The sequence below is a fragment of the Lepidochelys kempii genome, chromosome 7 (genome assembly GCF_965140265.1).
Source record: "Lepidochelys kempii isolate rLepKem1 chromosome 7, rLepKem1.hap2, whole genome shotgun sequence".
In the NCBI taxonomy this organism is placed as follows: domain Eukaryota; kingdom Metazoa; phylum Chordata; order Testudines; family Cheloniidae; genus Lepidochelys; species Lepidochelys kempii.
In genome coordinates, this window is record NC_133262.1 from 65,727,300 (window position 1) to 65,753,880 (window position 26,581).

The following is a 26,581-nucleotide window of genomic DNA, read 5'->3' on the forward strand; positions in this document are numbered from 1 at the left end:
GCCTTGACTCTATTTGTGACCCAGTCTCATAATAATACAGGAAAGTAAACTACTAAGGAGTTATTCATGTAAGTTATTTACATGCTTGTAGCAGGTCAAAAATGTTATAATACATTTTAGTAGGGGAGCACTCCCCTATAGTGTGGAATACACATACTTTTCTCCTAACCCCTCCCTGCCCCTGGCTTTCTTTACCATCTCTCCACTGGCCAAGCTGACAATCTTAAGGTTGGATCTAGATGTATGATACAAAACTTGAGTTCAGTACATTAGACCATCATGCAGTTTTCAGGCTGCGGGAAGCACTCAAATGCATAAGTCGACAAAACATGACATCCTGGACTAGAGGGAGGCCAACAGTGCAACTTTGGCTTTCTTTGATCACCTTGGGTTTTGAGTAAATACAGAAGCTGAGTGAAGAAAACCCTAATACACAAAACTATATGAGGCTGGGCTTTGTGAACTCCTAGGCTCTTTTTCATATCTAGCTACTGAACTCTAGTCACTGCAACAAGTACCCAGTTTTCTCATTCTCCTCTGAGATCAACAAACTTGCAGTGGATTGATGCCAAATGGCCGTCATCAAATGGCCATCTTCTGGCGTTGATCCCATTCCCATGTAGCTCTCTCGCTAGATACACTCATTCAAACAGACTCTGTTAAGGTTCAAAATTAACCTTCCTTTACGCACTATACCTGTTTGCACAGTTCATATTATTCATTTGTGGGAGTTTTCCCCATTGACCCCTCAAAAACAAAAGCCACCACACAACAAAACCTTCACATTTTTTTCAACTGCTCTGAAACCTGTTTAAAACTGTAATTTCAGCTACCCATTGCCCACAGAGAGATGTGCATGAAAGATGGAAAAAAGACTTTTTTGTGAGCAAACAAATGTTTCTATGCAGTTCTGAAAGCTACCTCAATGATGACTTTGCAGCTACTTTGCCAGAAGCTTGCTAGCTGAGGATGTGGCATAACCTCAGCAATGCTAGGAGAATCAAAAACTTTTGCTGGAGGGTCCTCCTTGCAGCCACATCAATCAAGATTATTTTTTTTAAATTTGCCAAAATCAAAAGGTCATTTCTTCTGCAAAACAAGATATCGCTGCTAGCATTGGAGAGCTTGCATGGAGATATCCTCTCTGCACAGCTTATGTGCTAGTCACACCAGCAAGGGACACTGAACCTTAAAAAGTCAGATTTTGGCTGGTGAACTGAAAGAGAAACTAAGTAATCCCAAAAAGAAAATGAGTACTTGTGGCACCTTAGAGACTAACCAATTCATTTGAGCATAAGCTTTCATGGGCTAAAACCCACTTCATCAGATGTTACATGTTACATTAATTCATCTCATGTAGACTGCTGCTTTTCCATTGTCATCCTTAATTAGGACAGAATGATTAAAATGCCATTTCCTGAATGAGAAGATCTAGTCTTACCGCTCTTATGAAGCAGATTCATGCCCAAGTCAGGTGTTTGCACTTTTGGAAATTTGGGCCATAAACTCCCACTACATAAGCACAAGATGAGAATGTGCATCTACTAGAGCTAGCTGGAAAATGGAGTGTTGTCTCCATCCCCCTCTCCCCACAAAAATTTGATTACAAATAAATTTTCATTGAAATTCCCCAGAAGAAAAAAAATTGGCTTTCCAGTTTTCTGATTCACAGAACATTACTGCTTTTCCAAAAATACTTATAAATGTTTTTCAAGTTAAGTAGTCAAAAGCCCAATTTTCTGATGAAAGTAAATGTCAGAAAATTTTTGACTAGCCCTACTATGTGCTCAGACACCAGAGAAGCATATGCACTCTCAAAACACTGTGCCAAATTGACTACTGTTTTAAAGAGATGTAAATTGCAGTAAATGCATATCAGTGGCCAAAAAAGAGAACATAAAAACAGCAATATCTGAGGGTTCTCCACTTATTGTTCTAGATTTGTGAATTATACTAATTTTTCTACTCAAACTAAAACACTGAATAATCTTGAGCGACGACACTATTTCATTTCATGAGTTATCAAATATGATCTTAAATCACACTGTACTATATTATGAAGGCTAGCTAGGTATTAGACATCATAGATAACATGACAGCTCTTTTTTCAGTGATCCTCAGGTTTCTATTGCTCTGCTACTCTCATGCAGAATGGGGAATTGGCTATTTGTTCCCATGCAACATTTGGCTTTTCTTTTTTAATTCTCTCTCGTGTGTACCTGTGTAAGTAAACTTCATGGGATATTTTTCAATGATTTGATTAAAGTTGTTTCTACAGTGTATAAAAATAATCTATTTCCCCCCAAAAAAGAAGGAATAAGTAAATTAAAATCTCACTTTCAGTGTAAGGACACCTTACTTTGAGTCTCTTACTGCCAAACTTTTTTTTTTTTTTTTAAATATATAAAACCACACATTTAATGAGGTGGATTCAGAGATCCACTACATCAGCTACTTCAAGCCTCAGATGTGATCTCACATGCCCATGAGAAATCCAAACATATTCAGTTTTAAAAAAAAAAATGTAAACACCGTAGCCTTGTGTTACAGACTTCCAGGAAAATGAAGAGAATTTAACTCTCCCACGCACTGAATGATACACCCATTCCTATATAATGAATCTCCTTATGAAATAGCACACAGTGCGCTCAAGATAGCCAGGTAACATTTAAATAATGGTCTTCACAACTCTGCCTTACTGGAATCCTAGTAAACAAGTAAATAAGGATCCTTATATGAGTTGAAACCAATTTTATGCTATAATCTTATTTTTCAACATCCTTGCTCTTTTCACAATATCTGGGGAGTGTACTTCTGGATCTATGCTAAACTGGCACTTAACACCTGGGAAAAGAAGATAAGGAGAGAGCCACCTGGCAAGTGGAACATTGCATAAGTCATTTGCACAAAGCTTTCTCACTTAAATTTACAGGAGGAAAGAGCCACCACAGAAAGATGGATTCATATTTTAAATTTCATCCTAACAATACTCAATACAAAAGAACTGCTGATAAACTTGTTTGCCTAATGATAGTTTCTCAATATGTAATTACTGAGTTTCATATTAAGTACATATCAGTACCTTCAATACCCTGCTATGCTCTAAAGAATACAGAAGGCCAATGAAGGGCCGCAGTTGAACAAAAAACAAAAAAACAAAAGGAGCAAAGCATTTTAAGCCACATGGATTTAGGGGAAAATTATCTTTAACGTGAAAATGAGACACTGCTTCCTACTATTATCAACCAACATTCTCCCTCTCAGTCAAAACACTGTTGTGTCTGTGTCATTTTAATCTATACCGCAGAACAAAGTACTCCAGACTGCTGTAGAGATCCCAAAAAGTCAAGTGAGGTTCGTGAAACAATAGAAGAATAAGCTTGGATTGTGAGATAATGCCATACATCTTTAAAACATTGGCCTAGATATTTTCAAGACCAGAAATTTGGAAAATAAACCTCAGCACATAACTTGGGGCTCACTCCTAGAGTACAAACTCAAGCCAACTTCTCATGGATATTATTGTGATTTTTGCCGAATTAAGGGCTGAAGGAACAGTCCCAGACCCTTAATTTCTGGAATTCTGTTTCTTTGCCCAAAAAAAAAAAAAAAAAAAAAAGTGAATACCCAAATCCCCAAAACAGCAATAATTTTGGCCAGACATACTTTATTTTGGGTATCCATCCCTGCTCTGCCACAAACACTCGTCTCAGAAATATGTACGTCCCAGCCAACATCAAGGATGCTTGTGCACAGACAGAGCAACAAAGAAATTGTAGCACAATAGTAAAGGAACAAAAACAGGTAGGGAATGCTATCTTCAGTCATTGCCAAAAGTATTTTCTTATTTATACACACACACGCATAATGACACACACACGTATATAAAACGCGCACACACACACAAAATCAAGACTATGTCTTTAAAAATAAAAGATCATAGCTCTTAAAAAGAATCAGTAAAGGTAAAAGACAAGTCTAAAGGTGTTTTCCTTTGTATGTGTCTCCCTCCTCCCAAAGAGGAGAGCAATTCAAAAAACAAAAACAAAACAAAAAAACCAACGAAACACACAAAATTCTTGTCTTGTCTACCCTGTTTACTCTAGTGATTGGAGAACTGGACTGTGACCCAGTCAGTATCAAGCAGTTGATCAATTGAGAGTGAAATTGTTTTTCCTTTTTCATTCAGACAATAAAAAGCTTTGGGTTTGTTTTTGTATTTCAACCCACTCCTATCTAAATCAAATGCCCTATAAGCAGTTGGAAGAGTTAATCTGTTTGTTAAAAATGAAACGCCCTGCTTCTTCAATTAAGAGTTGAGCAAGCTCCCAAACCACATCATCGTCCTCCCTGAAAATGCCCAGGAGGGAAGACCAGCCTGGACATTCCTGATATTTTAAGGTAAACAAGTGGCTTTACAACAATAAAAACTTCAGGCCTTCTTTAACTCCCAAAGTAAGCAGCAAGAAAGAAAAAAATAAAAAAGGATATACAACTCCATTTTCCACACCACCACACACAGACTTTTGCACATCACCTCTGTCATAAACATAAAGGGAAGGCTAACCACCTTTAAATACCTCCTGGCCAGAGGAAAAAACCCTTTCACCTGTAAAGGGTTAAGAAGCTAGGATAACCTCGCTGGCACCTGACCAAAATGACCAATGAGGAGACAAGATACTTTCAAAGCTGGAGGGGCGGAGAAACAAAGGTTCTCTGTCTGTGTGTTGCTTTTGCCGGGACCAGAGCAGGAATGCAGGTCAGGACTCCTGTAAAGGGCTAATAAGCAATCTAGTTAGATGTACATTAGATTCTGTTTTGTTTAAATGGCTGATAAAATAAGCTGTGCTGAATGGAATGTATTCCAGTTTGTGTGTCTTTTTGTAACTTAAGGTTTTGCCTAGAGGGATTCTCTCTGGTTTGAATCTGATTACCCTGGAAGGTATTTACCATCCTGATTTTACAGAGGTGATGCTTTTACTTTTTCTTCAATTAAAATTCTTCTTTTAAGAACCTGATTGCTTTTTCATTGTTCTTAAGATCCAAGGGTTTGGGTCTGTGTTCACCTGTGCAAATTGGTGAAGATTTTTATCAAGCCTTCCCCAGGAAAGGGGGTGAAGGGTTTGGGAGGATTTTGGGGGGAAAGACGTTTCCAAGCGGGCTCTTTCCCTTTTATATATTTGTTAGATGCTTTGTGTTGGCAGCAATAAAGTCCAGGGGCAAAAGGTAAAATAGTTTGTACCTTGGGGAAGTTTTAACCTAAGCTGGTAAAAATAAGCTTAAGGGGGTTTTCATGCAGGTCCCCACATCTCTACCCTAGAGTTCAGAGTGGGGAAGGAACTTTGACAACCTCTAAGACACAGCATTCCGCTCTGTAGGATCTTCGGGCGTGTCTACACTTACCTCCAGAGTGATCGATCCAGCGGGGATCGATTTAGATAAATCAACCGCTCTCCCGTCGACTCTGGTGGAGTACCAGACCGAGAAGAGTCGACATGGGAGTGTCAGCAGTCCACCTACCGCAGTGAAAACACAGCGGTAAGTAGATCTAAGTACGTCGACTTCAGCTACATTGTTCACGTCGCTGATGTTACATAACTTAGATTGATTCCCCCCACTCAGTATAGACCAGGCCTAACTGTTCATTAGTCTTTCTCGAAGAGTCACTGAAAAATACAAAGCGATTCAAACAAAAAGGTTAACAGGTCAAAAACAACGTAGAAGAGAGGCTTTTACCTGACTAGGGGAGAAAGGAGGAAAAACAAAACTAACGAAAGAAAATCTGTGAGCATCCCAATAAGCTCCATTTAGAGAAGTCACTGACATATGACCATGCCCCTCTTTCTGTGAGAAGATGCAAGAGGCAAAGGGGACCTGGAATCACAAAAATAAGGCCAAAAGACCAGAACCCCAAGAGAATGCAAAGGCAGATGGTGCATTCAGGTTTTTCATAACTACTTGTTCTTAAGGACTTTCATTTTTATTTCACCAAGAGGAAAACTGAAAGATTTAGAGAAAATGGGAGAAAGAAAGCTGTACATAGGAAAACAGACACAGGTAAGTGATAGGCAGACATGGAAGGAAAGTTGACTTAAGAGAACAGAAGCAGCAAGGGAATAGTAATTTTCAGTTTGGATTGTTAAAGTGTGGTGATCACATATATAGTAAGCAAACATTTGTATATGTTAGCGTTTATGAGCAGTGACAACATCTTTACTGACAAAAACAAAACCGTAAGTGGAAAACATCGACATTGAAGGGCTCTGGGATTTTAGTGCATTGATATTTTAATAGAACAGTTTACCAATGATTCTAGAATTCCAACTAAATTTTTACTACTATTTAGATTGTACACCCTTTTGGGTAGGGCCTGGGTCTTCCGCTGTGTTCAAAAAGTGCCTAGCATATTTTGAGAACTACAGTAGAACTTCACAGTTATATGAAGCGACCCACCAACCACACACCTCATTTGGAATGGGAAGTATGCAATCAGGCAGCATCAGAGACAAAAAAAAGAAAAAGAAAAAAGAAAAAAAAGCAGCAGCAAATACAGTACAGTATGGTGTTAAACGTAAACTACTAAAAAAAAAATAAAGGGAAAGTTTTAAAAAATTGACAAATTAAGGAAACTGCGTCTGTGCTTGGTTCATTTAAATTAAGATGGTTAAAAGCAGCAACCTGATCCTGAAAACACTTGTGCACATGAATAAATTGGAACTACTGACATGAGTGAGGTTAAGTGCATGCATTAGTGTCTGCAGGATAAGGGGTTAAGTTTATATGAGCCAATAAGCCAGGCTGGTGAACAGGAGAGAGTGGACAGACAGGAGGGGTTAGAGTATCCAATTCATATTGCTGTTCAGATTAACAACTCATGGTGGTTCAGTTAAGGTTTTTATATTAAGTTTGTATAAAAAAATAGACTAATAAATATGGTGAACATTCTCAACTGGCTAACTATGAAAGAGCCAGTTAGAATATGGCTTCAGAAGGCCCATTTGGGGATTTTCAGTTTTTGTCATCTTACCTACAAAAGAAATCTCTTTCTATAAATCTAACAAATAGGAATTTACAGCAGGTATGTCAAAATTTACCAGAGTAGGACCCCGGAACCTCTCCCTCTGCTGCCCTGCCAACAAAAATCTGTATTGTCTTTACATTCTCCCCTGCTTTGTTTCCCTAGCTACAGGCCTAGTTACATGCATGGAAAGCCTGCTGAATTAGACCATAATGTCTCATTTCAAATTCAGCTCCTTATCAGCTGACTTTTTAAAAACAAGTCAAGATTTTCTAAAACAATCATAATTATCTAGAGGAAGCCAATTATGCTACACATGAGTGAGTTACAGCAGAAGTCAAGCCTGGGTCCATTTCATTAACTTCTTAAAATACTTATATAATTTAAATGTATAGGGTCTGTTCTTGCCCTCACTCATCAACTGGAAATGGAAAGGGCCTTTCAGATGTAATACTTTATCCTTTGCCTACTGTATCTTAAACATTCATTTACAAGAGACAAAGCCTGCAAGAACTTCCACCCCAATTATTGGCCCCTCCACTCGATAGGCCCCTCTGCAAAAAGCAGCACATCTGTATGGGAGAAGGGTTGCAGGAATAAGAGATGCTGCTGGCTCTGCAGCCTATTGCCAACTTCTTTCCAATTCTGAAAATGTTCCTTTTCTCCCAGCACAGGGTATGACCATGGCCACAATATTGTAAACCATCCCTAGCTTGTAGTAATTCCCATCATGAAGTTGATGCTGAGAAGGGTTAGCAGTAACTAATACCACCCGAGGGTGGGACCTGGGATCAGTGTATAGCTGTCTTTAGGCTTAGGAACAGTTTAGATACACCAGGCCTTTGCACAAATAGCTCTAGCTTCCAAAAAGCTGTGGTTTTCAGGAGCCAAACCCCCACTTGCAGTTACATGAGAGGGCTTGGGAGGAGGCAGGTGGGAAGGAAGAAAAGTGAGAGAGGGAGAGGAAGAGCATTGTACTACCTCAGATGGAGAAGCTCAATCAGCACAAACTTGCTGACTTCTTCTCCCCTGCATCAGAAAGATTCAGGCCTATTATCAAGGGCATTTACCAAAACATCCGCCCCCCCACCCTGCCAGCTGTATTTTGATTTTGAAAAGTGGGTCACAGCTCGTGCTTCCAAATGATTACGATTAGTCATCATGGAAAATCCCAGAGCAGCCTAAAATAATGCTCCATCTTAATTTATTACTGAAGCTTTCACAACTATTTTTAACATGAGTAATCCCCATAGGTTTTATCATCAATGCTGCAGAAAATCTGTACAAGGAGAAGATTCATAATAAAGCATGCACAGTAATTATCAAGAGAGCATTTAGAGAAAAGCTTGGCAACAGATTACTATTTTACTTTAGCGGCCAAAATGCGATAGGCACTGTGTGAACATATAGGAAGAGACAAAATCCACGTCCCCAAGCGCTTACAGTATAACAGGTGTAAGAAGGAAGGGGAAAGAGGGATACAACATACAAGCAAATGCTCAGGATTACTGCCATGTCTAGTTAGCTTTTGGGTAAGTTGGGGATTTTTTAAGTATGTCATAACAACATCAAGAAGCAAAAACAGAGTGAGGGGAAAGATGAAAATAGGAGCAAGGGAGTAGGAAGATTAATGGCTGTAAAGGGAAGAAAGAAACTGGAGGGGAAGGGAGCTTTAGGCTGGATAGTAGCTGGAAGAGGTCAGAGCAGACAGCGGAGAGAAAAGAATACTCAGAGTTCAAACTGCAGAACCCAGTCTGCTGACATCCCTTGTATAGCCACTACTCCCAGGGGCTTGTTCTGACCCCATACTGTTCTCCATTAAGTCCAGAAGACCGGGAAAGAGGCTAGAACTATAGTCTGATACCTCTGGAATGAGAGTCGCCTGCCAGAGTCTAGGTCGGTCTGCAGGAGGGGTCACTGCAGCCTTTAATAAGTTCACATGAAAACACAATGTAACCCAGAGGAGCGAAGACATTCTAATATCTACATTACTGACTGAAAACCGAGGAAGGCAATCCTTACTTGCAACAGAACCACCACAAATGGTTCCACGGGTGATTCATTTCCCTTACTGATTTGGAGCATTCTTTTTAGAAACAGTGAATTTTCACTATGCATTCTAGGATGGTCACTGCTGGATAAGCATCACAGCAAATGCCCAGCTGAAAAGAAGCTTTCAACAATCTTATTAAACTTATTAACTGTACTTTTACTTAGTAGTTCCCTAGGTATTTGTAAGCTACTAAGTAGCAAATTTCCTTCTTTGAGCTTGGGAGACCACTTCCAAGCAGCTACAACTTTATATTTCTTTGGGGATACCCCTTTGGACATACTTCTTGCTTCTCTCAAAATATCTGTGTAATCTGAGCAGGCATTCAGAATTTGAGAACAGCAAGAAACCAGAAGGTTGCTACCAAGCTGGCTGGGAAATACCTGGCCAGTCTCACTCACCACCCCCCAAAAGAGCAAAGGCTCTCAGTGCCCACCACAAAGCAGTCTTTTCTGAATGCTGCCTAAGCAACTGTAGGAGTAACTGCATGACTTCTGAGCTACGTAGTTTAAAGAATTCTGCAATAGGGTTTGTGAAGTTTATCTGATACCTACTAACTAGATGGAAAAATACCTGTGCTGCCCCACATATCCCACTCCTTCCATTTCCAGGGAATAAAAACATTATGCACTGTTTATTGTTACACTCAACTGTATTTATTTGCAACATATTCTTCTCAAATTTATCTCTTCACTTCTCCACCTCTCTTCATTGTCACAGTGCATGTTTTCATCATCTGATGCGTCTTTCCTTCTCTCTCAGTCCACCCATCTTATCTCTTCCTCCTCCTTCCCCTACAGTATGTCCTCCACCACTTCTTTTGCCTATCCTCCCAAATCTCTCTCTCAGTCACTTCCTCTCAAATCTTCCATCCACATATTTACTTACTCATTCACTGGTTCCTCTGGCTCTCTGCTCCCCACTCTGCTTCTGGATAAAGAACGCTGACTTGGGGGTCTATCTCCAGCATCCCTTTGGAGAAGGAGTCAATCACTTCAGAGCTACTCTGTCCTCTCGTTTACCACTACCCTCTGGAGAAGTGGCTCACAGCCCCTCTGCTCACTAACTCTATTCACAAAGCAGCAAGAGAGTGGAAAGACATTAAAAAAATAAATTACAGTAATCCACAAAAAGATCACTGGGTGGCTCACGGTGAGAAGTTATTTACTCATTTTTTGAAATTGACTGCATTAAGTTGACAATGTCCCTCTAAAGCTAAAACAAGAAGTTTCCATTTTACCTCCATTTTTTGTACACTTATAGATTTCTAAATTTTACCTGTTGGATTGGAGGTAACACTTGGTCTCTGCCCAAAGATGGTTAAAAAAATTTAATAATTCAACATTCAACTCTCTTCAGTTGTTTTTTGAATTAGGTTTACAAAATTATCCCCTATCACCTCAGAGAAACTCACAAATGAGTGAATGGTTGAATTTCACCCCAGTCCTGAAAACACTTAAGCACATCCTTTCATTAAGCACATGTGTAACTTTACTAGTCCCACTGGCTTTCAGTGCTTGCTGGTCTCAAGACTTGTTACGTACAGGCCTTAATCAGTAGTATGAAACACAGTACTGAAACTGTGTACTAAAAACTTCCATATGTTATTAGCTGCAAAGGTAAAGATAGATGCATACACACTTCACCACCTAAAGCAGTTGTTTGGTTACAAGAATTTACCAGTCCAGCTGCTAAAGGAAAAGGAAACTGTGAACGTGGCAAGCTTAACAGCTTTAAAGCCAGGTGTACTGGGGCTTTTAAGTTCAGCAAGCTGTTTTAGCTCTGTAATATGGAGATTAGGGCACCTTTTAACTCTACAAGCCCATTAACTCAGCAGCAAAGAACTTACAAGCTGAGCAACCTAAATAGATCCGGACTGTTTCCTTTTCCCCCCTAGAAAACCATGGAAATGAAGCACAAAAAACTGGCATTTATATATCAAGCACTCCAAAGCCAAGAAGTTTCACAAGGTATCCTTTCTCCCTCAGTGCTAACTTAGCAGCTACATTATTTGTAGTGTTTTTATTTCTGTTTTGCTTGTTAGACTCAAACTTTCATATACTGTTTGCTAATAACATAAAATACATATGGATGTGTAACATATCCAAGAATATTGTTAAATAAACTTTTTGAAGTTTATCTGATTTCGCAACATTAATATTGCCCCAATTCACTAAGATACTTAAGCATGCAAGTAGTCTTGCACTTATTAAGCCATTTAATACACCATTAAAAGGGAGAAATCTATACTATTAAGATATGCAACTACTAAATGATTAAAAGTACCTTGCCAAGTCAGCTACTTAATTAAAACTCATAAGTTCATAGAGGCAGATAAAAATGTGCAAAAATATAGGCAGAACAACTGATAAATAGCTTAAAAGAAAGAATTAGCACTCAAAGTTCAGTTTGATTTTAAAATGAAAAAAAATTGATTTTCAAATGGACATTTTCAAAAAGTTAATGTAAATAATTTGTATAGCAAGGATCCATCTGCCCAGATCTTTTAATTATCCTCTCCAGTCTTGGGAGGTACATTAAAATTTATAATATAATGTAGAAGTATTAATTGAAATAATTTATTAGCATATCTTAATGTAATTTTCTTCCTTTATTATCTTAAATGAATTTCTAAAGGGAGATACCATAAGAACTATATGGTGCCTGTATTATCACTAAGCAAAATAAAACATGTAGCACTGAGTTTGTGTTGATTTTGCTTTGTCAGAATATTATTTCTTGTCAGTTTGCAGTCAGTTTATTAACGTTGTCATGCACAATGCTCTAAAATTAAAACCATGTCCTAATATAACACAATATCACAATATTAAATTTAAAAGAATATGCACAGGGAACTTTTAAAAAAATTAGAATGACCCATCATCATTCACAATGTAAGATATACATGTGCAACATGTATTCAAATCTTAACAACTGCTGAGCTAGGAAAAATGCTATAAAGAAAAGCAAGCTCCCTGTAAAGCAAATACATCATGATCCATGTTAAAAGTCCTTTAGCAATTACTAGAACTCCCAATCTCTCCCTGAAGCATTCAGAACAGCTGTTTACTGGTCTGCAGTCTATATCTAAGGGGACCACAAAAGGCCATCGTTACCATAGAATGGTGGTTTTCCATCTGTGGACCTCTGGAGGTCCACAGACCATGCCTAAGATTTCCAAAGGTGTCCACACCTCCATTTGAAATATTTTAGGGTTTCACAAATGAAAAAATGTTGAAAGCCACTGCAATACACCAATAGATTGGTAATCTCACTGACACCGGGCAAGTGGGACCAGTGCCAGGTTTACAATGGTGCCAGTGGCACCATGGTACTGGGCCCATGCTCAGAAGTGGCCCCAGCCTGCTCCACTTGCACTGCGCCCTAAGATCCCACCAGCCTGCTGGCTCCCCCCAGCCCACCCACAGGCAGGTCAAGGGCTCTTCTCCACCCCCGGCCCCACCCGCCAGCTCCTCTCTGGCCCTGGCTGGACCCAGTGCACCTCCCGCTCCAGGCAGTCTCTGCTTCCCACCACCTGTGGGGCCCCACCGGTCTCCCCGGAGCTGAGCTGTCTGGGACTGGTGCAGAAGCCTGGACAGTCATGGCCAGTTGGGGGGATGGACAGTGTGGGGGCCTCAGTTGGGCCCCTTCAGGCAAGTGGGTCCTGAGGGAACCTGGCTGGGGCAGACCCTGGCCTGGCAGATCGCGCCACTCCCGAGGGGCTGGAGCAATTCCCCCCCGCCCCGCCCCCAGGACCAGCCCTGGCTGCACTGCTAGCTCAGGCTGGAAGACACAGTCACCTCCCAGCAGGGCTGGTGAGTGTGGCCAGGAGGCATGGCATGGGGGAGTGGGCTGTGAAGGGGCAGGGAAGATGTATGTGTTGGGGCACCAGGGAGTGGGGGTTCTGTGTGGGGTGCTGGGCTGTTGTGGTGCGGTTGTGGGCAGGGGGGCGCTGGGCAGGGGTAGTGCAGTGTGGGGTGCTGTGCATTTGTGGAGAGGGTCTCACGGGGGGCACTTCACATAGCAGGTCCAGAGGGCTATGGACATAGGGTGTTGGGGAGGGGCGTTCGTGTTGGGTGGGGGGGCGGGCTGCTGTGTGGTGTGGCATGGGACCTCCATCCCCAAGGGGAAGGGGCATGCTGGCAGCACAGGGCCAGATGGGCCGCAATGCATCTGTCAACGTTCTGTTTGTAAACAATACCCTTGTACTGGGTGGATGGAGCAGGGCCGCCCCTGCCATGCCATGCCCCATTGTCCCTGGCTAGCCCCTCACTCTGGGGACTGACCTCCCCATGCCATGCTCCACTGCCTTCATGGGGGCCCACAAAAGGTTAATCTGGCCCTGAGTAGGACAGATATGTCTAGAACTTCTATCAATATTGATATGCCTTACTTGCTTTAGACACTCTCCTCACAAAGAAAAATAGACCCCCCCCAAATTTGATAATGTAAGCAGTCTGCTGCATATTACTTTAACCTCCAACAAGCATTCAAGATATATACTGCAGATAAATCTTGCCTCTGCCAAACAAGCCTATAATTTAATTGTGCTTGTCCTAAATTCCTTCATTAACCAAATTCTAAATAGTAACTTCAAAAACTAATTCAGGCCTTAGATTAAAATTAAATGAACACTTAGCTTAGGCCCAGTAATTAGTTTTTACCTCACTTTTAAATATTAGCATTTTACAAAATGGATTAATAGAACTGTTTTCACTAATTACTTCTTAAATTTTGTACACTTTTGTTCAGATATAAACCATGCCTCCTTCAGTATTTGCTACCCAAACAGTGCAGCAACTCAACCTACATAAGAACAAGAAAATGAAACTGACTAGACTATTTTCATTGTCCACAGCAGCAGAAGTGCAAAAAGGTGGCCAGGTGGCCGCTATTAAAGATTAAGTCCTTTTCTGTAATATATTCAGTATGCAAGTGAAAATTTAGGTCCTGATCCTGCAAAAATGTTTCTAAGCGCTTAACTTTATGCATGAGTTAGTCCCACTGACTCCAATAAAACTCTTCAGGCATGCACAGTTAAGCACACTCCAGGATCAGGACCTTAATCTTTTAACACACACTACAACTGTCTCTGTTAAAGTTACTTTAATAATCTCTTCTGTACTAACTTGTAAAAACATGTCAGTTTCAATTAGATGAAAATTTTAATTCAAAAACTAAAAACTAAAAAGTTTTGAAATGTATCTGTGAACCTGAAAATCTAATTTTACATACTAGGTGTACCAGGGGTATATTCTTACTAATATTAGCCTCATGAGTTCACGTAGAAAGAAACTAATTAATTTTGCCCATTAATTTCAAATGCCTCCTCCCTTGGGATCTCAGTATTGACACTTCCTAGATCTTACTTTCAGTTTATTAAACACAGTATCATCACACAGAGTGGATACATCCACTCCATTTTAAAATTTTGTTCTTAAGTCTAAGGAATTCCAATAGTCCAGTACCATCAGTTCAGTAAATGGAGCTGCCAAACAAGACCATATTGAGCATTAATCATATAAAATATTATGGGTCCTTTTCTGCAAAGCACTGCGTGCCCTCAACTCCCACTGATGTCAGACCACACAATATTATAAGTCCTGAGGTCCATTGTTCCTGTGAACAATGATATACATTTATTAGAGGAGACATAATATATAGTGATGTTAAAAAAAGAAATCACATTTTCTATGTTTATTATAAACTCTTATGGCTGACGGAATTAAAATAAAAGTGCGGTGCATATTATAAAGTATGACTGTGTATATTATAAAAGCACATCCATAAATATTTTCCAGGTGAAACAGGCAAGTTTAAAAGTCTGATTTGAAGACAGTTTGCTTCAATTTTCCTAAGAAAATCATATTGTTTACATGAGCCAGGAAGCACCTCCCACGGCTAGTTTCCTCACTGTAAACAGGTAAGTCACCCTGGCAAAATCCACCTCTGATATAAAACAGCCCCAGCACATTACTCTAACACATGCATATGCTTTAAAGCCAATCTACAATACAGCCTTGAAATTTAGATAAACTGTAGTAGTGTTAATTTGGAGGAATAGCTGCATTCATAAGGCCTCAATAGTGCCAACTTCATCTTTTTTTTTTCTCCTTTTCTTTCTTTTTTTTTTTTTTAAAAAGAATCTCTGATATAGTCCTAATTGGGTTTTGTTGGTGGCTTTGATAACAGCTCCCCAACCTGAAGCAAATACTCACCAGCAACCACATACCACACAACAGAACCACTAACCCAGGAACCTATCCTTGCAACAAAGCCCGTTGCCAACTGTGCCCACATATCTATTCAGGGGACACCATCACAGGGCCTAATAACATCAGCCACACTATCAGAGGCTCGTTCACCTGCACATCCACCAATGTGATATATGCCATCATGTGCCAGCAATGCCTCTCTGCCATGTACATTGGTCAAACTGGACAGTCTCTACGTAAAAGAATAAATGGACACAAATCAGATGTCAAGAATTATAACATTCATAAACCAGTCGGAGAACACTTCAATCTCTCTGGTCATGCGATTACAGACATGAAAGTTGCGATATTACAACAAAAAACTTCAAAACCAGACTCCAGTGAGAGACTGTTGAATTGGAATTCATTTGCAAATTGGATACAATTAACTTAGGCTTGAATAGAGACTGGGAGTGGCTAAGTCATTATGCAAGGTAACCTATTTCCCCTTGTTCCCCCCCCCCCCCCAAGACATTCTTGTTAAACCCTGGATTTGTGCTGGAAATGGCCCGCCTTGATTATCATACACATTGTAAGGAGAGTGGGGTGGGGGGAGAGAAAACCTTTTGAAGTGGTAAACACCCATTTTTTCATGCTTTGTGTGTATAAAAAGATCTTCTACACTTTCCACAGTATGCATCCGATGAAGTGAGCTGTAGCTCACGAAAGCTTATGCTCAAATAAATTGGTTAGTCTCTAAGGTGCCACAAGTACTCCTTTTCTTTTTGATAAACTAGGAAGTTTACTCTCAAAATTCTCATCTCCACCTGGCTGAACAATAAAACAAGTTCTCTCTCTCCTCTCTCCCAACAAATACAAGTTACTATAATATAGACCCAAACTAATCTGTATTCAAATAGGACCACTAGTTAAAACATTTGCCATTCTCTTCAAACAGGTAAATACAAAAAAATCTCCATGTTTTTATTAGGCCAACACAGTTCAATCAATCTGCAACAGAAACAATTTCACAGCTGCAACTAGTCACAAAACTTTAACTGTTTAACAACATTAACTTCAGTGGAGTTTACAAACAACATACAGTGTACAAAACAACACTATGGAAACAGCTTAGTCTTCACTGATCCCAGGTTTCCAGAGACTGGAATAGTAATAATGAAAGCATGAATGAAATAATTATATAACTGCTTTGGGAAGGTAATGCAAGGTACTGTAAATGCTAACGCTGTTACTGTTACTTGGGAACAAGCAGCAGCACATCTTCCTAAAGATGGGGAAAAAGGTTGGGAGCAAAAAGGCAGACCAAAATAAACCCTAAAACCTAAAGCCTGAAGAAAATATAAGCAATAAAAGGCTAGGACCCAGACACTCAAAGGTATTTAGGCACTTAGCTCCCATTGATCCTAACTACCTTTAAGTATCCAGGCTTAGGTGTTTTCACCGTTTAATTTAGAGTGGTCTCTCCAAAAGTGCTCCTTGCAGACCTCCTTCTTCTCCCATTTCTTAATATTAGCAGTGTGGCCTTGTGGCCAAGAATTGGGCTGGGCTTCAGGAGACTTGGGTTTGATTTCCTGCTCTGCCACTGACCTGCTGGGCAAGTCACTCGATCTCCCTGTCCATTTCCCTATCTGTAAAACGGGGATAAGAACTCCGAGGTCTCCGGATGAACAGCACCACAGGATTATTACTATTGACTTAAAGGGGTGGTAAAACTAAGCCAATACTGGGCATCTGCCTACATCTCATCCCGAATGTTCTTCCTCCTGCCTTAAGAAAGTCAGGATGGTGAAAGACAGAGACTGGTTTCCACCCAAACCATTCGCCTATCCCCAGCCAAAAAAAACAATTGTCATCTTGGTAGCAACCCCCCGCCCCAGCCCTAAGAGGGCATCCAGAAAACACCCCCACCCCAAAAGGCACCTAGGCAGCGAGTCCCTTACCCCCTGGCCCCGAAGAGTACACCTGGGCACCGTCCGGCACACAGGCGGGAAGCTCCGCTCCCTCGCCCCGCGGAAGTGCAGCGAGGCAGCAACCGCTCCCCGGTGCCAATGCCGGTCCCTGTCCCCTACCACCGGACACTCACCGGCAGTCTCCCCGGGCGGCGCCCCCGCCACCCCGTTCAGGTAGAGGATCGAGAGCAGGTGAGGCTGCGTTTTCTCCAGGGCCACCCGCAGGTCTTGGAAATGATCCCGATCCTTGGCCAGCAGCAGCTGGATGAGCAGGTCGGCCTTGCTGGCGACCCCCGTTCCCCCTCCGGCGGCTTCCTGCAGCTCGAGCAGGTCGCGGGGGCTCAAGGTGCCAGCAGCCTCCAGCAGCTCGATCACTTTGTCCACCTCGGTCATGGAGTGGGCCAGGCTCTGGCGGCACTGAGCGAGCAGCTCCTTGTGCTTGGGCTCCATGGCCGCTGCGGGCGAGGCAGGGCAGCCAGCCGCCAAACTTTGTCCTCCCCCCGGGGAGCACCGGGCTGCCCTCCCCCGCACTGCAGGCGGGCAAAGCCACCCGCGGCTCGGTGCGCCCGGGGAGATGCTGCGGCGGCGCCTCCCCCTTCCTGCCCCAGCGGGCACCCCCCGGGCAGCTCCGCGTCTCCCCCGCCTCTGACTGCTCCGGGGGCTGAGCGCCGGACAGAGGCTGCAGGCTCCTCTCCCCCGGGACAGAGCCGGGCTCACGCAGGGGCTGTGGCTCTTCTTCCCCCCGCTACAGCTGACACCCGCAGCGCCGCCCGGCCGCCCAACTTACCCGCGGCCGCCTCCCCGCTCTCCGCCGGGCAGACGCCGCCTGGGGCAGGCGCTGGGGATAAAGGCGGCCGCTCCCCTTGCAGTTGCCACCCCCGAGTCCCGAGCCGCGGCTCGAACCACTTCCCCTCTCCCTGGCTACAGGCTGGGGGCCGTGGGGCAAGGAGGGGACTGCCGGGGGCCAGGCGGCTTCAGCGCCGAGCGCCTCCTCGCACCCGCAGCCATGTTGGTTGCGCGGGGCCGCTGGCCGCCCCACGGCAAGGCTGCAGCCATGCCTCTCCCCGCTCCCCCCAGCTCATGCTCCTCGCCGCCCCCGCCGCCGCAGGAGAACGCGCCCCCGGGGCCCGCCCAGCGCCAGGGGGCCTGAGGCCGGCCAGGCCAGCGCCCGCTCCTCAGCGGCGGCTGCTCCCTGCTGCGCTCCTCCCAGCCCTATGCTGGGCTCCCCGGCTAAGTTTCCCCGCCTCTGCTCCCCGCAGCCTCCTCCGCCATAGCCCGGCGGCAGCGGCTGCGCTCGCCTCCGCTCCGCGGCCTCCACCCGGCTGTCAATCAGGGGCTCCCCGCCAGGCCATGTACGGGCAGAGGAGGCGGGGCTCCGGCGGCAGCTTCTGCCTCTCCCCGGGGCGGGGCACCTAGCGCCGGGGAAAGGGAGGAGTCGTGCTCCTAACTCCTCTCCTTCCCCACCGCCAGGAGCCCAGATGCTGGGGAGCCTCGCTCCCCCCTGCTGAGAGAGTGCCCCAGCCTCGGGGACGGGAGACATTGAGCTCTTCCCCCCTTTCCTCCTCTCTGGCTGGGACATCGGTTCCAGAGGAAGGGGAACTAGACACCTCCCCTCTGGCTGGGAGACCAGTTCCTGAGAGAGAGGAGACCACCTCACCAGGGAGATTCAAGCCTATTTTCCACTGATTGCATCCGATGAAGTGAGCTGTAGCTCACGAATACTTATGCTCAGATAAATTTGTTAGTCGCTAAAGTGCCACAAGTCCTCCTTTTCTATTTGCGGCTACAGGGTAACAGAGCTGCTACTCTGAAATCTATCACCAGGGAAAGAGGATCTGCTCCACAGACCCACAATGCACCCCCCACACCGCTGGGATCTCCTCTCATGGGCGGAGAGGGGAAAAGCAGTCAGCTGAAGGGATGGTGGGTTCTCTCTTCATCCCCTTGCCCAGGGATCGGATAGCAGGCATGGCTTACATAAGCAGGAAGTATCAGGAAGTAGCCGTGTTAGTCTGTATCCACAAAAACAACAAGGAGCCTGGTGGCACCTTAAAGACTAACAGATTTCTTTGGGCATAAGCTTTTGTGGGTAAAAGACCCACTTCTTCAGAAGCAGGGAATTCTGTCTCCCTGCCTGAGAGATTGGGGTGGGAGGGCCCTCATATTTTATTGTTTTTCCCCATGCTGGAGCTAAATACAAACAGATAAATAATTTTTTTTGTAATGTGTATTAGTTAATATCATCTGGACAGATCCACATGGCCAGCTGGTATATTACAGTATGCCTTGGCCACTCAGAACTTCACAGTGACAGAGCAAACTGCTCCAACAGGCTAAGCTCCACCTTACAGTAAAGAAGAAACTCCATTAGCAACTGACCAGTTCTTACTCTACATAGTAGAGAGTCATGGTGTGCACATGCCCACCCCTTCATTACAGTATAATTCTTGCTTTTTGTTTGGTCCTTCATCGAGAAGGAATCAGAAAGATTACATTTGGGTGGAGAAAAAATTCTTCCAATTCATTTCCTCCTCTTCCCCCCCCCCACACCCTACAAAAAAAAAGGATGCATAGAGAAGATGGGGGACAATACCAAAGTAAAACGATACAGTGAAATGAACTGTCCATATACTTGAGCCAAAGATGAAAGAAAGGATTTGATTTGAAAAAGAAAAAGGAGTGTAGTCCTACATCCTGCAGTGAATACATTTCAAAAACGAATGACAGAGCAAAGCTGATTGAGGCACTCACAGGACAATGTATGAGATTGTGTGGATATGCCACTGCCATCTACTGGAAAGGCTATGTCACACCTGGTCATAGGCATAACTGACCCGATTTATTAGCCTATTTGGTGACACTATTAATACTGAGAAGTGCAGGAACTGGAATGTCTATTGTGAAAGAAATACTGTGATTACAGGATTTGTTGTTGCTCCAAGTCAGAATAAAACCAAAGATTGTTGACGTTTCCTTGTAAGATAGCATACTCATCACCCATCGCGCCCCCTTCTGTCAGCGTGCAATGGTACAAGGGGCCCTTGCCTCTGGCACCTCCTGCAGGCCATCTCCCTCCATCATGTCTTCTGGCCTTCTGGCCAAGTGATATAAAGTTCCCAGGTAAGAAAAGTTCCCAGCGAAACTTCCAAATAACTCTTCCACCCTCCTCGGGCTCTACTGCAGTGTTCTTACCTGCCTTCCCTCAGGGGCTCCCCACAGGAGCCTTGTCTGCTCCTGCAGTTGGGCTTGCATTCTCCTTCCTCAGGGGCTGATATGGGAACCCAGCTCCACCAGCTGCTCTGAGTTCTATCCCAGGGTCCCTGATTAAGCAGCTAGGTCTGCTTCTTCAGATGTGGTGCTGTTTCCCTAGGCCACTTCCTATCTCTAAGCTCACTTGTACTGCTTACGTGCAGCCTGTACTTAACACAGCCTCCTTTTGGTTCTCAGGCCTCTGGCTTCCCCCTTCATCTCTGAACTAAGTCGTCTTCCACCCTCTCAGGCTCCACAAAAGTGCTTTTATTGGCCCTACCTCAAGGCCTTCCCCACAGGACTCTGACCCTGGTCTTTGTGAGTATACCAACCGGCAAAAGAGTCCTTCCTTCTCTGCAATTTCTTTTCCTCCAGATTGAATTCTCCACTTTACTATATAAGTAGTCCTTCCTGATTCCCAGTGGTTGGATTACTGTTCATCATTAAGTTGCCATATCACTAGGGCCAGCGATGAGCCGCCAAAATCTTAACAAGTGGTTCCCTCCTCGCCCCACGAGTGGGTCATTGTCCACCCCCGCCCCCCGGGACTCCTGCCCCATCCAACCCCCTGCGTTCCTTGACGCCTCCCCCAGGACCCGTGCTCCATCCACCCCACTCCCCTGTCCCCTGACTGCCCCAGAACTGGGCAGGAGGGTCTCGTGGCCCACCCCACCCCAAGAGCCAGAGGGACCTGCCGGGGGGCAAAGTGGGGAGTCCCGGCTGTGCTTACCTGGGGCAGCTCCCAGGAAGCATCCGGCAGGGCCCTCTGGCTCCTAGGGGTGGGGGAGCGTAGCAGGGGGGGAGTAGGGGGAGCCGCTGCTCCCCCCACTGATCACATCAAAAAAGTGGCACCTTAGGCGCCGACTCCATGGGTGCTCGTGGAACAACCGGTTCTAAAAGGGCTTCTAAATTTAACAACCGGTTCCAGCAAACAGGTGCGAACCAGCTCCAGCTCACCACTGACTAGGGCCCTACCCAATTCAGGATCCATTTTAGTAAATTTCACGGTCACAGGATTTTAAAAATTGTAAATTTCATGATTTCATCTATTTAAATCTGAAATTTCACAGTGTTGTAATTGTAGGGGTCTGGACCCAAAAAGGAGTGGGGGGGGGGGGGTCGCAAAGTTATTGTAGGGGTGGCTGCAGTACTGTTCCTTCAGAGCTGTGCAGCAACGGTGCAGCAGTAAGGCTGTCATGGTATGGTATTGCCACCCTTACTTCTGTGCTGCTGCTGGCAGAGTGCTGCCTTCAGAGCTGGGCGCCCAGCCACCAGCTGCCGTTCTCCAGCTACCCAGCTCTGAAGGCAACGCAGAAGTAAGGGTGACAATATCTCAAATCCCTAAAATAACCTTGCGACCCTCCCCCCTGCAATTCCCTTTTGGGTCAGGACCCCCAATTTGAGAAACACTAATCTCCCCCGTGAAATCTGTATAGTATAGGGTAAAAGCACACAAAAGACCAGATTTCATGGTGGGGGACCAGATTTCACAGTGCATGACGCATTTTTCATGGCCGTGAATTTGGTAGGGCCCTACATATTGCCATCAGCTGGGGGCTAGCTGGTAAGCTGAGCCTGGCTTCTCTTAAAGGGCCAGGCTTCCTGTGACCTTCCTGCAAACCAAAATTTTCTATAAAAAGTTAATGTTTGGTCAATCAAAACATTCTGTTTTGATAACATTGTTCAATCATTTTATTTTTATTTTATTTTATTAATTTTATATTATAGCTTATCATGTAAAATAATTAAAACAAAAAGTTGTTTCAAACTGAAGCTCTAAAGGTCTTGTTCTGACCTCACCGATATATTTTTTTCCCCAAAATGAAATTTCATTGCATTTATGACATTCCTGGGGAGCATTTAGATGTAGATGAATCTGCATTTTCAAAGGGAAAAGCTTTCCATCACAAAATTTTCAACCAGCTCTAATTAATACCTTACATTTACATATTATCTTTCAACCCAATGTTGTTATCAGTAACATCCACACTGCAGGAAAAAAAAAACCAACCTGTGGCAGCAAGTCTCAGAGCCCAGGTCAACAGACTTGGAATCGGGCTACAGGGCTAAAAATAGAAGTGTAAATATTGCTGCTTGGGCTCTGAAACCTGGAGAGGGAGGTGAGTCTCACAGCCCGAGCAGGAACACCTACACTGCTATTTTAAGTCCTGTAATATGAGCCCAGTTGATCTGGACTTTGAGATTCACTGCTGGGGGAGGGGTTTGCACTGTAGATGTATCCATAGGGATCACTTCAGTCTTCCATAAAATGCTGCTTGCTGTCGGATGAAACATAGCAGCTGTGTAACAGCAATAGTACACAATACTTTAGCCCAAAAGGTGAAGAAATAATAACATTTCCAGTGGAAGTCAGGCAGAATATTATTAGTTATTTAGGACTAGATTCTGATACCATCACTTGAACTAATAGTACCTTACTTTGCAAAAGCAGCAAAGAGTCCTGTGGCACATAAAAGACTAACAGACGTATTGGAGCATAAGCTTTTGTGGGTAATACCCGCTGCATCTGATGAAGTGGGTATTCACCCACGAAAACTTATGCTCAATATGTCTGTTAGTCTATAAGGTGCCACAGGACTCTTTGCCGCTTTTACAGATCCAGACTAACACGGCTACCTCTCTGATACTTACTTTGCAAAAACCTGGTAAAACATGTCATGGGAACTCGAATGACCGTGAGTGGTCACAACCTCAGATTTATATTTTATCTGAAAGACAGCACCTTCCCCAGTGTAGTGCCCCTGACAGCATGCCATGACATTTTATGTAGTTTAGCAAATGGGAGTATTGTCTTGTTATATAAAAATGGTATAACTTGTACTGCCCTTTCCTATACTTGAATTAGTGCAGATAGAAATGGAATCAGAGATTGTGACATTTGTCTTGACTTAAAAGTGACAATGTAATCTTGCAGTATTTAAAAGGACATCCATGTGCTTTTAAATAGTTTCCATTCATGTTTGCGCCATTGTTTGTAATCTACATTTAGGAGTTTGAAAATAAAATGTTTTTCTTTTCTGATTTAGTTTTCATTCTTAGCAAACATATCTATGCTTAGCAAATGGAAATGCACATGGTTGATTTTGTTTACTTCCTTGTTTATACTTCAACATCTTGAATCATCCCTGATAACGGTGTTAATCCCCAAATAAAAATCTTTGTTTGCTAACAATTAAGGTTGTTAAGTGCTACTCCAAACATGTACAATTACACATATTATTTAAAAGAAAACAAAATTAAAAGCTATGGGAAGTTGCCCAATAAGGTTAAACATGCAATTCTGACACCAAACCTAATAACTTCATTCATTAAACACACAAACTGCAAATTTCCATCCGTATAAAAACAAAAAACAACAAGGAGTCTGGTGGTACCCTAAAGAATAACAGATTTATTTGGGCGTAAGCTTTCGTGGGTAAAAACCCCACTTCTTCAGAGGAAGTGAGTTTTTTACCCACGAAAGCTTATGCCCAAATAAATCTGTTAGTCTTTAAGATGCCACTGGACTCCTTGTTGTTTTCGTAGATACAGACTAACACGGCTACCCCCTGCTATAAAAGCAAAACAACCTTAACTCTGTCCCAGTAATGATGCCAGCCTACAAAATATATCCTTCCTTAATCCTTGGCATTTTAAAAAGGTTTTACCACTCCCATGCTTCTATCTCCCTTTCATTAGGAACAATAGATGGAGCTAAGACATTATCTGTGATGGTTTCGTCTTAAATTTGTTACTCAAATTCTTTAAGTGATATTCATACAGTAAAAAGTTACTTGATCCATTTGTATAAAAGTTGGACTTTGACCATGGCTAACATGTCTGCTCTTATGAACACACCATAGAATCTCTAAAAGCCAAAGGAGGTCAGGTTTCAGAGTAGCAGCTGTGTTAGTCTGTATTCGCAAAAAGAAAAAGAGTACTTGTGGCACCTTAGAGACTAACCAATTTATTTGAGCATAAGCTTTCACTTCATCGGATGCAAAGGAGGTCATGATCTCAGATTTATATCTTATCTAAATCGCTTTAGATAAGCTATTACCAATAGGAGAGTGGGTTTATGGGGGAGGGGGGGAGAAAACCTGGATTTGTGCTGGAAATGGCCCAACTTGATTATCATATACATTGTAAGGAGAGTGATCCCTTTAGATAAGCTATTACCAGCAGGAGAGTGGGGTGGGGGGATAGAAAACCTTTTGTAGTGGTAAACACCCATTTTTTCATGGTTTGTGTGTATAAAAAGATCTTCTGTACTTTCCACAGTATGCATCCGATGAAGTGAGCTGTAGCTCACGAAAGCTTATGCTCAAATAAATTGGTTAGTCTCTAAGGTGCCACAAGTACTCCTTTTCTTTTTGCAAATACAGACTAACACGGCTGTTATTCTGAAACCTTTTGTGAATGTCAATCAGACCTTTAACATTACTCTGTCAATATTTGTAGGTGATTAATTTCCTGATGTTTTTCTTTTTGCAATTTATAGAATCTGCCATACTTAGGGTTACTGGAAGACCAAATTTGCCAGGCTTGTTTCACCTTAGAAGGGGAATGCCAGTGTCTTGGCCCACCAATCTGGGTGGCACTTAATCTGCAAGGAGGCTACATACCTTTGAGATTTGCCATGATGATGATGCTGTTGTTGAAGATGGAGGGTTCCCAGCCCATTGGATTGAATCTGGTATTCTGTCCACATTTAAGTGAACTCCATGGTGTCTTGTCATTCCAAGGATCACCCACTTGTCTCTTCAATTAGTGCTTGTGTGCATGCCTTACATAATGGCCATCTATAAAACCAGGGAGAGGAGGTTGGCCGATGGAGACTCCTGTGACTGTGAGGCCTATTTCCGATCCTCCATCCGTTCACGCATCTGGGCAGCGTTCCTCTGGGCAGCATCCACTGACTCCCGTGACGCCTTTGAGGGTCACTGTCTGGGGTTCTCTGTTCAGTGTCCCCAACAGGTTCCCTTCGTTTGACCCTTTGACCACACTCCTGTTCCTGTTATTTTATTTGTTGCCCCCCGGAATCATTTGGTTTCCAGGTCCTGTGGATCCTCCCCTTAGGCTGAGGGGGTGGGGGCCACGGGGAACCCAATAGGATAAGCCTCCAGGCTGCTCATTTACATTGATTACCAGTCACCACTAACTGCACGGAAATCACACCTACTCCTGGCTACAGCAGAAAGGCATAAGGACTGCAGTTAAACCTAGGGTGAAATCCTGGAGCTATTGAAGTCAATGGGAGTTTTGCCATTGACTTCTGTGAGGCCAAGATTTCAGGAACAGATTCTTCAACTTTGTGATGTGGCAAGGGAAGTAAGAAGGGGATGGGTGTGAGATCTGGGATAGGAAGAGAGAAAAAAGGACAGAAAGCACAAGAGTACAGGAGATATAGGGTCTGATCCAAAGTCCACTGAAATCAGTGGGTCTTTCCACTGACTTCATAGGAGTTTAGATCAGGGCTATAGACAGAAGGAGAGGAGCAGGAAATCAGGTAGTTTGTACCTGGGGCTGTGGGGAAAGGGAGAAAGATAAATGGCTAAAATGGAAAGGCCTGTTGGAGACAGGGGAAGCATTTACCGGAAAGGGTGGGAGAATCTGCCTGGCAGTGGAAGGGATGGAGATAATTAGGGGGAGGGAGAGATTAAAGGGTGGATCTGGGATAGAAGAAAACGATAATAGGGTGCTTTGATTTTCAGTTTGGGTACATTGGTTCAAGAAAGTTCGAACCAAAAGGCACCAAATATGCCATTATGGAGTATTAGAATTAGGATTTAACTGGAGCCTGTAGTTATTCCACTTGTGTTACCTGAGTGACGTCAGTAGGAATTTGGGATGTTAAATTGCTTCTGGTTCTGGCATATACACAGCTGTGCCGTTGTAAGGTGTGCTGTGTAGACATAGCCTTAATCTCTTCTGTGAATGTACAGTGATAGAGGCTGTGCATTCTACAGAAACATCTCTGAGGAGCTCAGGGGCTCGAGTTCACTGATTGCTACCTGCTAGGCTAGGTTTTGGCAGAAGGAGCCTTGAGGAGTTTGCTGGGGGAGGAAGACAGACTGGTGTGGAGGGAGCGGATACACAG

General features: G+C 43.5%; 1 protein-coding gene across 5 annotated transcripts in view; it reads right to left on the reverse strand.

The window, feature by feature from the left end:
- The window catches only part of DLG5 (discs large MAGUK scaffold protein 5), a 181,102-nt gene extending 162,555 nt beyond the window's left edge, over positions 1-18,547 (reverse strand). For 3 of the 5 annotated variants that reach the window (XM_073353224.1, XM_073353223.1, XM_073353222.1), the window contains exon 1: positions 17,367-18,545. In XM_073353224.1, the coding sequence (XP_073209325.1) occupies positions 17,367-17,682 (316 nt within the window). In that variant the 5' untranslated portion in view covers positions 17,683-18,545. Of the gene's footprint in view, positions 1-17,366 lie in introns of all 5 variants that reach the window. The other 2 variants (XM_073353227.1, XM_073353225.1) reach the window with 1 other exon arrangement.
- Between the last annotated feature and the right edge of the window lie 8,034 nt (positions 18,548-26,581).